This window comes from Chenopodium quinoa, unplaced genomic scaffold (genome assembly GCF_001683475.1).
Source record: "Chenopodium quinoa cultivar QQ74 unplaced genomic scaffold, ASM168347v1, whole genome shotgun sequence".
NCBI lineage: Eukaryota > Viridiplantae > Streptophyta > Magnoliopsida > Caryophyllales > Amaranthaceae > Chenopodium > Chenopodium quinoa.
In genome coordinates, this window is record NW_018742418.1 from 7,762,561 (window position 1) to 7,777,675 (window position 15,115).

The 15,115-nt window shown below is 36.7% G+C and overlaps 2 protein-coding genes and 1 long non-coding RNA gene across 3 annotated transcripts; all 3 read right to left on the reverse strand.

The window, feature by feature from the left end:
- Window positions 1-953: 953 nt before the first annotated feature.
- LOC110714279 lies at window positions 954-2,003 on the reverse strand. The gene has a single exon (XM_021892784.1). It carries the CDS (start codon window positions 2,001-2,003, stop codon window positions 954-956), a length of 1,050 nt encoding a protein of 349 aa, XP_021748476.1.
- A 2,177-nt stretch (window positions 2,004-4,180) lies between these two features.
- On the reverse strand, window positions 4,181-7,668 carry LOC110712425. Its single transcript, XR_002509582.1, has 2 exons — window positions 5,990-7,668; window positions 4,181-4,657 (listed from the first exon to the last, which is right to left on the reverse strand). It is a non-coding gene; the product is annotated as an uncharacterized LOC110712425 (long non-coding RNA).
- Window positions 7,669-8,015: 347 nt separating this feature from the next.
- On the reverse strand, window positions 8,016-8,630 carry LOC110714289 (trypsin inhibitor 1B-like). Its single transcript, XM_021892795.1, has one exon. It carries the CDS (start codon window positions 8,628-8,630, stop codon window positions 8,016-8,018), a length of 615 nt encoding a protein of 204 aa, XP_021748487.1.
- Window positions 8,631-15,115: the final 6,485 nt, after the last annotated feature.

The following is a 15,115-nucleotide window of genomic DNA, read 5'->3' on the forward strand; positions in this document are numbered from 1 at the left end:
TCCCAGTTTAAGATTAGATTAACTTCTTTACATATTTGGAGCACCTTTTTCAGATTTTCAAGACATACATCAAAGGTTGTTCCATAGACAGAGAAATCATCCATAAATACTTCCATAGAGTTTTCTATGAGTCTTGAGAAAATTGCCATCATACATCGCTGAAAAGTGGCAGGAGCATTACATAATCCAAATGGCATCCTGCGATATGCAAAGGTGCCATATGGACATGTGAAAGTAGTCTTTTCCTGGTCACAAGGATGGATGGGAATTTGAAAGAAACCTGAATATCCATCCAAGTAACAGAAAAAGGAATGCTTTGCCAACCTTTCAAGCATCTGGTCGATAAAGGGTAAGGGGAAGTGATCCTTCAAGGTGGCCTTATTCAACTTCCTATAATCTATACACATTCGCCATCCTGTGACAGTTCTAGTGGCGACTAGCTCACCCTTGTCATTCTTAACAACGGTCATACCTCCCTTCTTTGGTACTACTTGTACAGGGCTAACCCACTTACTATCAGAGATAGGGTAGATTATACCTGCAGCAAGCAATTTCAGAACCTCTTTTTTAACTACCTCCATCATATTAGGATTAAGTCTTCGTTGAGGTTCTACAGAAGAGGCATGATCGTTTTCAAGAATTATCTTATGCATAAAAAAAGAAGGATTAATGCCCTTGATATCATCAATGGTGTACCCAATGACACTTTTATATGTTTTCAAAACGTTGAGCAATTGCTCCAATTCTGTGTCCTTGAGTTCAACATTGACAATAACGAGATATGAATTATTTGGACCAATATATGCATATTTTAAGTTAGAGGGGAGGGGTTTCAACTCTACCTCGGGAGGCTTAGAACTCTCCCTAATACTCATTGCTTCCAATGTCTCTCTGATCGGGTTCTGATTTGGATTGGCCTTTGCTTCATTAAGTAACCTGGTATACTCCTTAGACTACCAATCTCCATTATCATCTTCCTTCCCTAATAGCACTTGTTCGAGGGCATCATCATTCTGATTCAAGGGAAGTTGCTCATTCTGCAGCTCATCGAGCACATCAACCTGACAAACAGTGTCTCCCATAGAAGGGGCACCCATAACATTCAAAAGTGAGTATTCCAATTTCTCATCACCTACTTCAAAATTAATCTTACCTTTCTTCATATCAATAATTGCACCTGCAGTAGCTAAGAAAGGTCTACCAAGTATAATTGGAACATTCACATCTTCATCCATCTCCATCACAACAAAATCACTGGGAATGAAAAACTTACCTACTCGGAGGGGTACATCCTCAAGTACACCCAAAGGAAACTTCACTGACCTGTCTGCAAGTTGCAGGGATATGCGTGTGGGTTTGAGTTCACCCATTTGCAGCTTCTTGCATATGGACAGTGGCATGAGGCTTACACTTGCACCAAGATCGGACAATGCTCTGTTGATTTCGATATCCCCAAGCTTCACTGGAATCGAATAGCTACCTAGATCTCCTAATTTCTTAGGGAGAGTGTTCTGCAAAATAGCACTGCACTCTGCATTCAAAGCAACTGTAGTATTCTCTTCTAACTTTTTCTTGTTAGATAGCATATCTTTTAAGAATTTTGCATAAGAAGGAATCTCAGATATGGCATCTAAAAATGGAATATTAATATGAAACTTTTTAAGAATATCAAGAAACTTACTGAACTTTTTCTCAAGTTTAGCTTGGGCTAACCTTTGAGGAAAAGGAACCTTAGGCACATACGGAGCAAGTGGCTTTGCTGGTGCTTCCTTTGATTCATCCTCGACCCTAGGGTTGTCAACTTCCTTCTCACTTGCACCTACTTCTTCAATGACCTCCCTTGATGGCTCCTTGGTAGGAAGATCTTCCAACTGCTTTCCACTCCTCAGGGTGACGACATTCATTTGGCCTTTTTGAGGTTGTTCTGTCTGGCCCGGAAAAGTTCCTGGAATCTTTAAAGATTGGCTAACTTGATTAGCAAGTTGGCTTATCTGGTTTTCCATGAGTTTACTTTGGGCTTGTAACTGTTGTATAGAGCTATTTTGGTGCTGGATGGCACTATTTGTTGTGGTTATAAAGCTCTCTAACGTCACCTCAAGGCTAGATTTCTGAGGTTGTGGTTGCATTGGTTGTTGGGTGGTCTTTGTTGGAAACCAGGTGGTGGTTGGTTGTAGTTGTTGGGTTGAGGTGGATTTTGTTGTGCTTGGGTATTCTTGTATGAAAAGTTAGGATGGTGTTTCCATCCTTCGTTATAGGTGTTAGAATAAGGGTCATAAGGTCTCTTTGGGTTAAAGGAGTAAAAAGCATTGGCTTGCTCGATTGACATCTGTTCTGTATTCTGCAAAATCTGTGGGCAATCTGGAGCAACATGACCCTGCACATGACATAACTGACACAACTCCTGTGGGGTGTTAGAAGTTCCTGCTTGGAACTTATCAAACCTGCTTGTTAGTGCTTAAACATAACTAGTTAGCATAGTTAAAGCATCAACATCGAGTTTACCTCCCTTTTTCACAGTGTTTCGGCCTGCTGGATGATAATTATCATTAGCTGCCATCTTCTCTATAAGCTCCTTTGCTTCAGTGGGATTCTTTGTCAAGAGAGAGCCCCCAGATGCAGCATCAATGTAGATTCGGAACTCATGAGTTAGACCATTGTAAAAAGTTTGGATCAACATCCATTCAGAAATACCATAGTGAGGGCATTGTCTCTGCAAACGCTTGAATCTCCTCCATGCGTCATATAAGGACTCATCATCTGACTGCCTGAAAGTGGATAACTCATTTCTCAACCTTGCAGTCTTTTCCTGTCCCAAGAACTTGACTAGGAAAGCCTTCACCAATTTGTCCCATGTGTCAAATGAGCCAGAACCCTCATCTCTCAGCTATTCCTTCGCCCTATCCCGTAATGAAAAAGGAAAAAGGCGAGGTCTAAGAGCATCGTCTGTAACACCATTCATCTTCATGGTATCACATTTCTCCAAAAAGCTATCAATATGACTTACTGGGCAATCATGTGGTAGCCCTGCGAATGAATCATTGGAGATGAACTGGATGAATTGCGGCTTGAGCTCGAAGTGCTGAGCCGTCACAGGTGGTCTTACGATGCTAGAAAGGATTCCGATAGTCGTATCAGGAATACCGTACTCCAAAAGGGATTTCGTTGGTTGGTCTACCATGTTTCTATTGGTTTGATTTCTCCTTCTTCTTCTACCTGCCCGTCTTCTTGCGGTTGCTTCGATTTCATAATCAAAAGGTGCTAGATCTTCTGAACTTGAGCTTCGTGTGGGCATGCAACAAGAAAACTAGAGAAAGAGTATCAAAAACACAAGAAAAAAATAGCCGAAGCAACGAAATAAGCCTAGCAAAAACGAATCACAATTAATCTAATGAAACCGTTAGTCCCCGGCAACGGCGCAAAAATTTGGTAGGCATGTCGCGTACCTATCCAAAATAACCTAACAGACCAATACTAATGTAGACTGGCAAGTAAGGGTCGGATCCCAAGAGACTAAGGTTCAGGAACAATTAATTAGACTCAAATTTCTACTAAGCAAGAATCAATTATAATCGATAACTAAGGGCCTAAAATATAGGAAAAATTCGAAAATAAACTAATTAAGATGTTTAAATCAAGCAATTAAAAACATCCAAGATCTAGCTTCACCACAACTATTATTGATGCAATTGTAATTCTACCCTTAACATACGATTTCAAGTGAACGGGGAAAAGTAAACCCTAATAATTACCAAGGATCTCTCTCGAGTATCAATGGCTTCCCTAACATACAATCAATCATATTCTCATGGTATCATGCATATTAAAGACATTAAACACATTACTCTCACTTCCCAATTATCAAACCCAACTACTCTCGTGTTGAGAATCAAACCCTAAATTGATTTACTCAAATCCGTTTATACCCAACTCTCGCTGTGATAAAAACAATGGAATAATCGCAATACTATAGTTACGTCTAACCTAGAATTGGCATAATCACAATCAATTTAGAAATTCAATTGTTAAAGTTATTAAAGAATTTAAAGATTTAATTCATGCATCAATAATAATAGGGCTACACTAGATCTTGAATTAAAGAATCTACTCACACATGATTAAAGAAACGAAAACAACAATAAATAATGAAAACATAATTAAATAATAAAGGATGAGAAATAAATACCAAATTTTAAATAAAATTGAAGGTAGAAACCTTGAATCTTGAATTACAAAACTTAGAAAAGTAGATGGACAACTAGTTCTTAATGAGAGAATAAAAATAATATATGGCTTAATGAAAAATAAAATTCATAAGAAAAACAAGGCTAAAAAGTATTTACATGAGCCTAAAAAGATAGAAAAACGGCTAAGCCTTGGCGCACAAGAATCCCAGGAGGCACGGACGTGCCTCTACACGTAGCAAAATTGCTGCAGTTTCTGTCTTCCAGGCACGGACGTTCCTGCTTCTTTACCTAGGCACGGACGTGCCTCTTCTGCTAGGCACGGACGTGCCTAGGGTCTTCCTTTAGCGCAGCTTCTGGCACAGAGGCACGGACGTGCCTAATAGGGAGGCACGACCGTGCCTACCTCTAAAATGCCATTTTCTTGAATTTTCTTCAATCTCCAAACTCCATGGGCTTTGACTTACTTCATGGATCTATAATTCATCCAAATTAGCTCCATTATTCCTTAAAATCATCAAAAACAACAAAACTACCCATAAAAGCATCGAATTATCCAAACTAAAGCAAAATACGCCAAAACGGACTCAAATACTCAACTAAACTAACAAAACTAACTAAAAACCAACCAAATAATATACACAAAACACGACTTATCAGGGCTTATATACACGTGGACTTGAGCACCTAGATTGCTTATAAGTTAATTGTGTTATGTTTTTTTTTTTGAAATTGCTAGAGTATGGGAGGAAGTTGTATGCATAGCTTGCTAATCTAACAAATAATCTTCAAAGCTTGCTAATCTAACAAGAGATGTGTTTTAATTTATTGTTTAGTACTTATATATGAGTCCATGTCTTGCAAGAGAGGTTAGTTTGGTGGTACATAGTTTATTATATTTTATGTGAGTGCTTTGCTCGAGGACGATCAAAGACCAACGATGCCAAAATTTGATGTGGTGTCGAAACGCACACAAATTAATAATAATTACCCTAAGAATACTAACTTGTAATTAGTTGATGTAGGGGTTGATCCCACAAAGAATATGATTACAAATAACTAAGAATAAGATCCAAAACACTTAACTAAGACTCAAGACAACAAAACAAATGATTGGGGGAAGGGGGTTTAAGGATAAGGAACAACGAATAACTAAATCTAGTTAGGAACTAAAGCTAATAGGAACAAAGAAGAAAAACACTAAACGAACTCGAGATACTCAACAACTATACATAGGAATCCCCCATGCACATGTATAATCCCAGACATATTACTTAACCCTTTAGAATAACTTGACTTATGGGACAAGTTCCTCTGTTTTCCCTTATTAATGGTTAGATCCCGTAATACTTCCACTAACCTTAACCAACAAATAACCCTATACTACGAGCAAGAAATTTAACGTGTTGATAACATTAGGAACTAGGAAAACATCAAGCCTAGACACTATGAAATATTATTGGAACGTGATTCCACCTAGACCAAGAATTACTTTACAGTTAATAGAGTGGAACGTCCTCCTCTACAATTGGTTGCTACTTCATTAATGCTCCCAAGCAATTACGAACTTATTATCATTAATTAGCGATAGAAATTAGACCCAAGCAAATTGTTAGCTGTACACCTACTTATATGAAATTATCATTCATAAAATAAACAACAATTCAAGAATACTCCAAAGCATTAATCATTAAAACCAACAATAATCATCTCAAATACTTATTACACAGCTTCATACTAATAGTTACTAAGAATAATAAGCTAAGGACTCATAACACAAAGATAAGAAAAGAAAAGAAAACAAGAACCCATCAAGTTCCTTAGATTTGGATCTGAGTTCCTCTCAGGTTGCTCTGAGTTCCTCCGCTACAATGTATCACGAACAGTGATGAACGACTCCTAACCCTTGAGGGGTTTTGGAGTGAAGTCCCCCTTTTCTCCAGCATCCGTCTCTCTTCTTTAATTTCGTGGCTTTAAATAGGCTAAGAGATGAGTTGTCATCTTTCAAAGATAAGGAAAGTCATTAGATAAGATTTTGAAATTTTATCTCTTTCTATATCTTAACCAATTGATAAGATATTCTATTTATTTATATATATCTTTTCCAACTAATGTAGATCTTGTAAATTATTCCCCAAGACTTCCCAAATTCATAGATTCAATGAACCTAGACGAACAAAACGTGCCCAGCAAGTTCCTTTCAGCTTTGTCAGTTTTCCAAGTTCCTTTGCAGGAACTTCCACTCGTGTTTGACATTGGTTCCTTTATTTGGTTCGTCTTTTTTATATATGTATATGTCGTGCCTAAATTATTACTACATGTTCATATGTCTGCAGGTTGCTAGGTTGCAGATTACAGGTTGCCACGAAGTTAATGATCTTGTTTCAAGTAATCAAAAGAAGTCAAATGAAGGTCTTTCCAAGGAATATTCCAAGAAGCAAGATCCATGTTGAATGAGTCAAGAGGAGTGCCATGAGACTCGGAGCCAGTAAGCTATAGCTAACTACTTACGAAGAATAAGTCAAACTGCAACGGATAATGCATGAAGAATGTGGCATAAAACTCGGAGTAGAGCCTGACAACTAACCCCGGATTCCACGGAATCAGGTAAAGAGCCGTTGAAGTGCCTTAGGAAGATTTTCTATTATAAATATGACAAGAATCATTGTACACGGGCATCACACAATCACTAAGCCTTACATTTTATACCAACTAGCAATTATTAGTAACGTTATAAATCTATTCTAAACCTACATTATACTTGTATTGAATTATTAACCTAGTGGATTGGTGGACTCATAGTCACCCGTAGTTTTTACCCTTATTCCTGGGGTTTGCTGCGTCATCATCTTGTCTCTCTTCCTCCCTTTCCTCTTTGTTCATTTCTGTAGGTCATTCATTCTCATTCCTTAAATCTGCATCATCATGTGCACATTAATTAATCTAGTTGTTGTTCAATTGAACATGGTCTTATCTGGCAGTAAGATTTTGATTTTCGTGACAAAAACATGCTCTTTAAAGGTTTTGGGAGTCATTTTTGTCCAAAGAGATGTCAAAATTGACAAATAACTATAAACAATGCTTCATTTTTCATGTGTCACGCAAATCGAGGTATTTTTTAGTACGCAAAATGAGGCATATTCATTAATTTTTATAAATTTTAACTTCAAATAAGACCCAAAGGACAAAACATCTAAAATTCTATAAAACATGTTTTTGGCACAAAAATCGAAGAAATACTTTTTAAAACGATTGATTTAACGGAAAGTATTAAATGGTGGTGAAATATAAGTTTTTTGTCTTTTTGGGTAATATTTTAAAATAATTTTTTTTTGTGGTAATTTCAAAAAGTGGGTTATTTATGACTGGTTAAAATATAAATTATCCTGGTTTTTATGAAGGAAATCTTTATTGGATTCAATATATTATGTATTTATTAAATTCGATATTTTTTATAGATGACGCATACTTTTTATGAATGAATTAATTTTACAATTAATAAAAGTTTACAATTTTACTAAACATAATTGAAAAATATTAAATTACTAATCAAAATAGTGCATTAGCAATAGTTTAAAATGCAAAAGTGAGAAACATTATAAAACAGAGAGATATTCATTCAACATTATTGGTGTGTTGGCCTCAATATATAGCTAAATTAAAATTAGAAACCAAATCCAACACTAAAAGCATCAATGGACTTATTATAAATATGATTTAGCACTAGAACGTAATAACAGCGACACTAAAATTTTATTATTAATTAATTCAAGGAGGAATTTATTCACATTACATAACATGGAACAAACACTGGCCAAATTTATAAATTAAACATCACATAACCTGTGAAGTTTGGGTAAAAGCTTTTCTGAAACGAAAAGCAAGTTTAACATCATGATTCATGCCCAAAAGTCCATTCTCAAAGATTCCAGCAAGTTTGCATAAGACATTGTCACAATGGAATATCTGATATTCATCTGGTTGGACATAGTTGAATGGTACTGTAATACTGAATGCACTCGGTCCGAGCGACTCAGTAGTACCTGCAGCCACATAGATATGGCCGGTTGCATTATCCGTGGTTAATCGCCACGCTAGTGGTTTCGTGCAGGTGGTAGTGTCGTCGATAACATAGAATTCAGTTGGACCAAACGGAAGGTACTTTGAGCTTATTGGAGAAGTGAGTTTGAAAGGGTGGCCATTAGATGAACCATCTTTCTCTTGGGCTATAAACAGAGGGCACGCCGAGGTTTGTGGTTTTTGTGCTACGGTGAGGCCTCCACCATCGGCGGTTCTCTGTGGGATGATGTAATAGGTTCCGCCATTTAGCAATGGTTCACCTTCCTCGTCCGTGATAAAAGCAAACGAGGCGGCCATAGTAGGGAGAGGAAAGAGTTGGAGCAAAAGAAGAGCGGTAATTGCAATTGCTGGTTGGAGAAAGGTAGCCATTTTCTTAAGAACTTTTGAGCTTTGGTTTCTAAGTTGTTTGAAGTATTTTGGAAAAGTAGGAACTAGTAGAAGTTGGTATTTATAAGAGGCTTCATCTAATGAAGCTAGAAAAAATTATTTGATAAAAAATGTTATACTAGTTACTCCCTCCGGTCTTATTAAATCGTTAGACCAATTTTTGCCACAAATTTTTATCACTTTAAGTTCATTATAATTGACTAATAATCAATATTGCCGCATTCCTACTAATCGGAAATTTACATGACTATATTATTAAGGAACCCAAGCAAAGTCAATTTTGTGACTTTGAAGTCACGAGTTCGAACCCGACCAATTGTATGTGTTTGGGAGAAGGGAGATTCTCTTATTTCCCTCCTCTACTCTTAAGCATTGGCCTGTGGGGATGGACTGGCTTCACCTGTGAGAGGTGTCAATTTATTAGGGTCCTTTATCTTACCTTAAATTTTGTGAATTATTTTTTTGTAAAATAAATTAATATTGAACATATTTTCATTTATTATTTTGTATTGAAAATTCTAGCGTAGTGTATTATGTATGAGAGGGAAAAAAGTTTGTGGCATTATATGGACTGCGCATCATATTGCATAGTCACCCAAGTAGATAAGAAGGTTGTGGCTTGTTGCTAATGCTAGGTAGAGGCCAATAAGTAGCGACATGTACAGTGATAGGATGAAACTTAGTTTTCATTGTACTACATTTGCAATAACAAAAACGTGGATATATATTTTTACCTATGTACTCGAAAATTTTTGGACCACAATTGTGGTAGATGTAGAACAATAACTTATTTGGCGTTAATCGTACAAACTTGATTGATTTTAACTGGATTAAGTGTAACGTGTAAGTCGTGTCAAAGGTGAGTTTGTACACTTATGTGAGATTGCATTCTAATTATTTCTTAATACCCACCAAATTTTAAATTAATCACTCTTCCTTCTTTTACATGCACGGGCAATTCTCGAAAAAAACCAATAGACATTTTACTCAAAACACTTATCAATAAGTACGAAAAAAAGAAGTATGTGATAATTAAGGGAATCATAGTGAAGAGATGTATGTGCATCAACAAGTACAGTTATGCAAGAGAGAAGTGCTCCGAAAGTGAGGCACTGGTGATAATATGCACCAGCAAAATTATGTGTGTGATAAGATTTGCATCACAAAATGTTGTAAAAGCAAAGGTCAATCGTAAAGATCAGATAGCCATTGTAATCTAATTTGAAGCAAGAAGCTGAGTGTAGAGAATAATATCACATCAAGATATTATTCTTGATATGCAAATCAGGGGCTAGCTAATACCACTCCATTTCCTTGATTGAGAGTATACTATCTTTTATATTTGTAAAGTATATATTATGTTTGACTTTTTGATTGATTCTCTTATTGTATAGCTTACGTGATTAGTGCCTTAACCTTGTAATATATATAGCATGTAATTATTCTTTATGAAATACAATTCCACCTACTCTTACACTGAGGTGTAATGGAATATCTGCTTTTAATTGTTAGTGGTATACTATCTTGATTGAGAGTATACTATCTTTTAATTCTTTATGAAATACAATTCCACCTAATGTATAGGAATTTGCTCTCCCCTAAGTGATTAGTTTGTGTTAGCAGCGTCTAAAGAGTAAAGAGTAATGCTAGGCATGTATGATCTGATAGAATTTGGTGCACGCGAAAGTTTAATGGACCCGTATATCATACAGTAATTTTATGATTTCATAAATTTCATCATAAATTGTACAACAATATTTTTGGTGGAGACTACTCCACACATACACAACTCATATCTAATTTGTGATAGCTCATCTCTCTCACTATCTTGGTGAGTACTTCCCTCACCATATTAATGGGAGCTCTCTTAATTAGCGCAGCTCTTAACCCATGCACATTGAACATATTTATAGTGGTTGATCCTAAGCTATAGATTTTTCTACACATGTCTAATATTACATGTATCTAGATCTTTTTACATCAAATATCTTTGATATTTTAACAAGATACTTCTAGATACAAACCTCTCTTGATTTTTCTACTTTATTCTAGATTTTTCTAAACTACTCACAAGATTTTTTTTATTGCATATCTAGAATTTTCTAGATTAAATTTTACAATATCATTAAATAATAACCATACGGTATTTACAATAAAAAAGATCCGTAAAACATAAATTTAGTGAAAATACCATAACTTTTACAATAAAAAACATAACCAATTTGCATATTTGGCATAGCTCATACTCCATCGCTTCAAACTTGACGCGAGCAATGATTTTCGATGTCTTTGCATCTTTCCAAGTAGAGACCTTTGTAATCTGTGCTGACGCTTTGATCGACAAGTTGATGTCAAACCCCAAACCCATAGGAATCCAAATCACCTTCCTAATTATTTATAAGAACCCAAAAAATAAAATTCCCATCTATGGATGACAATCAAAATCCCAGAAAATTGGGAAAAACCCTGAAAATTGGGACGGACTCTCACAGATGGAGAGACCAAAACAAACCAAAACGTAAAACAAGGCAAAAAAAACTATATTAAATTAAGAAAAAAGGGATCAGAAATAGTCTAATTTTCGAAAAATAGCAAAAAAATTAAAACCCTAGAATAGAGAAAAGAGAAGAGAGTAATCAAAACTACTTCATATATGGTATTTTAGATATTTAATAGTACTTCTTTGTTGGACACCTATAAAATACTAGTGGCTAAAGTATAAAATCATGGGGACCTCAATATCATAAAACATGAGAATTAAATTAAATTACTCAAAGTATCAAGCTATCCCCTTGTTTATTAAAATTAATGAAAATTCAAATTCTAACTGTTAATCGAACATGTTAAGTATACTTTATTTTCTACGGTGGTCATCTTTAAAATGACTACCACTATACTTTATATTTATTGACTGACTTTAATTTATGTTTTTTGCTTGTCAAACTTACTAAAAATGATTAATCTTTTTAAAAATTCATTTTTTTGGAAATTAATTAAAAAAAGATTTTCAAATATTCAAAAATTAATTTCTAAGAAAAAATTGAATTTTTAAAAAAGAAAAATCATTTTTTCATAAGTTTGACCTATAGAAACATAAATTAAAAATCGGCCAATAAAAATGAAGTATAGTGGTATTCATTTTAAGGATGACCACTGTAGCATTTTCATAAGTAAATTCCTTAAATTATGTGAGGGAATTTCTTTAATTTCACATAACATTCTGAAAGAGTTTATGGAATATTTTCCTCAAGGGATTTCATTCACTGACTTCCCAATATATACAATGTAGCCGCATAATGCTAGCCATAATACAAGGCACCTATTTAGGAACTAATTACAATCATATCAATCTAAAAATATGCTTAGCTAAAATACAGTAACAGAATATATTTACATATATATCTTAACACACCCCCACAGTCGAAGCGGGAGGACCACGGACGCTAAGACTGTCACGAAAATCCTCAAACAAGACTCGCGGAAGACCCTTAGTAAAGATATCCGCAATCTGATGTCGAGAAGGCACATGTAGAACCCGAACTTCCCCCCGTGCAACCTTCTCGCGTACAAAATGAATATCCAACTCGATGTGTTTCGTACGTTGATGCTGAACTGGATTTCCTGACAAATAAATAGCACTAACATTGTCATAATAAACGAGGGTAGCCTTTTTAATCGGACAATGTAACTCCAAGAGAAGATTCCGAATCCAGCATGATTCGGAGACAACATTTGCCACCCCACGATATTCGGCCTCTGCACTAGATTTAGACAACGTGGGTTGGCGCTTAGACGACCAAGAGATCAAATTATCCCCCAAAAATACACAATAACCAGACGTTGAACGTCTCGTATCCGGGCATCCCCCCCAATCTGCATCAGTATACGCAACCAGAGAAGAAATAGACGAGGGATACAAATGTAAGCCATAATCAAGAGTACCCTGAACATACCGAATAATCCGTTTGGGAGCAGACATATGATCAACCCTGGGGTCGTGCATATGTAGACAAACCTGCTGAACAGAATAAGAAATATCCGGTCTGGTGAATGTAAGGTACTGTAGAGCCCCGGCAAGACTCCTATACAAAGATGGATCATCAAAAGGAGCACTAGTAGTAGCGCCGATCTTGGACTTCGTGTCAACCGGTGTTTGAGACGGTTTACACGATGACATCCCTGCACGATCAATTATTTCCTCGGCATATTTCCGCTGTGAAAGAAACAAACCATCCTTATGTCGAGTCACAGCAATACCCAAAAAATAATTTAAAGGACCAAGGTCCTTCATAGCAAACTCAGAGCTAAGAAGAGATATAATAGAACGGCAAAGAGCATCAGAAGAGGCCGTCAGTATAATGTCATCCACATATAACAAAAGATAAGCCATATCTGACCCTTTGCGGTAGATAAACAAAGAGTTATCCATCCTGCTGTGAGTAAATCCAATAGATAACATATAATCATCAAAACGCTTATACCAAGCCCGAGGTGCCTGTTTAAGTCCATAAAGAGACTTATTCAAGAGACAAACATAATCCGGATGATCCTTATCCCTGTAACCAACTGGTTGATGCATATAAACTGTTTCCTGCAACTCACCATGTAAGAAAGCATTTTTCACATCCAACTGATGAATATGCCATGCCTGTGATAGAGAAAGGCTAAGAACAGTGCGGATTGTAGCTGGTTTGACAACCGGACTAAATGTCTCACCACAATCAATGCCAACTTGTTGAGTTTTGCCATCACCTACAAGACGGGCTTTGTGCCTCTCAAAAACACCGTTAGACTGGACTTTATGAGTAAAAATCCACATAGAACGAATAACATTCACATTAGGTGGACGGGGCACCAACTCCCACGTCTTATTTTTAATAAGAGCACTAAATTCATCATCCATGGCCATTTTCCAATTAGGATCACGTAAAGCCGCGACCGGATTACGAGGTAAAGGAGACCTCGTGACAGCAACATTGGAAAAGTATTTTTTATTAGGCTTAACAATGCCATTTTGACTTCTGGTCACAATACTTGGCTTCTGGATTGGAATTTGGGCAGAAGGTGGTGCGGTTGGGCCATTCAGCATCTGGGCCGAGAGAGAGGGAGGTGATGAATGTTGTGGGGAAGGAGTGTGTGGGCTTGACAGCAAGGGTGGCCCAAGCGCCTCTTGGGAACCCACTGCAGGGGAGATGGGAGGAGTGTGGGCCTGGGCTGGATGGGAGGGAGGGGTAACGGGCTGGGCCGCAGGGGAGGGAGGTGGAGAATTATGCTGGACGTTTTGTGTAGGTTCAGCAGCTTGGGTCAAGTGATGAACAACCAAAGGATGTAATCCATCCCCCAAAAAATCATACGAGGTAGAAGTTGGACGATGAAGATTAGAAAATGGGAACACACTCTCATCAAACAAGACATGGCGACAAATAATGATTTTATGTGACGATAAATCAAAACACTTGTAACCACGATGATTAGAAGGAAAACCCAAAAAGACGCAAGGAGTAGACCTTGGTTGTAACTTATTAATGGTGGTAGAAGGAATAAGAGGGTAGCATAAACACCCAAACACCCGTAAGTGTGAGTAAGAAGGAATTCGTTGATAAAGAATTTCTAAAGGAGACTTATTACCCAACAACTTACTTGGAAGAATATTGAGAAGATATGTAGCCATTTGCAAGGCATGATGCCAAAAGGAAGGAGGTAGAGATGCATGAGCAAGAAGAGTTCTAGTGACATTGTTAATAGTTCTAAGTTTCCGTTCGGCTTTCCCATTTTGAGGAGAAGTATGGGGACAAGAGAGACGGAAAGATAGGCCATTGCGTTTGCGAAATTCCCAAAAAGGACCATTATCAAACTCCCTCCCATTATCACATTGAATATTTTTGATATTTCGTTCAAATTGAGTGTGGATATGGGCTTTAAAAGCTAGAAAAGTGTCATACACATCCGATTTCTTGGCTATAGGAAAAGTCCATAGATATTTCGAAAAATCATCCAAAAACATAATGTAATAACGATGGCCTATAGAACTTAAAATAGGTGAAGTCCACAAGTCACTATGAATTATATCAAAAGGCATAAGAGTAGTAGAAGTAGATGGAGCAAAGGGCAATTTAACATGTTTGCCATAAACACAAGAATTGCAAATGCTAGAACAAGAATGTTTATTACAATCAATGTTTTTATTATGCCTAAGAACATCTAAGATAGGAGCACCCGGATGTCCCAACCGATCGTGCCAAAGCTTAGGTGAGATGGCGGAAAAGGTAGAATGAGTAGCCTGATTTGTGGTAAATGGATAAAGGTCCCCATGGCTATCACTCCTCATGATTGGCTGCCCCGTCCGAAAATCCTTCACAGAAAACCCAAAGGGATCAAACTCAACTTTCACAGAATTATCGGTGGTAAATTTTCTAACAGAAATGAGATTTTTGATGAGTTTGGGTGCATGAAGAACATTTTTCAGA

What these genes read in the sequence shown, in the direction of transcription:
- LOC110714279 (XM_021892784.1), bottom strand. Translation starts at nt 2,003, where the DNA reads ATGGAAAACCAGATAAGCCAACTTGCTAATCAAGTTAGCCAATCTTTA.
- LOC110714289 (XM_021892795.1), bottom strand. Translation starts at nt 8,630, where the DNA reads ATGGCTACCTTTCTCCAACCAGCAATTGCAATTACCGCTCTTCTTTTG.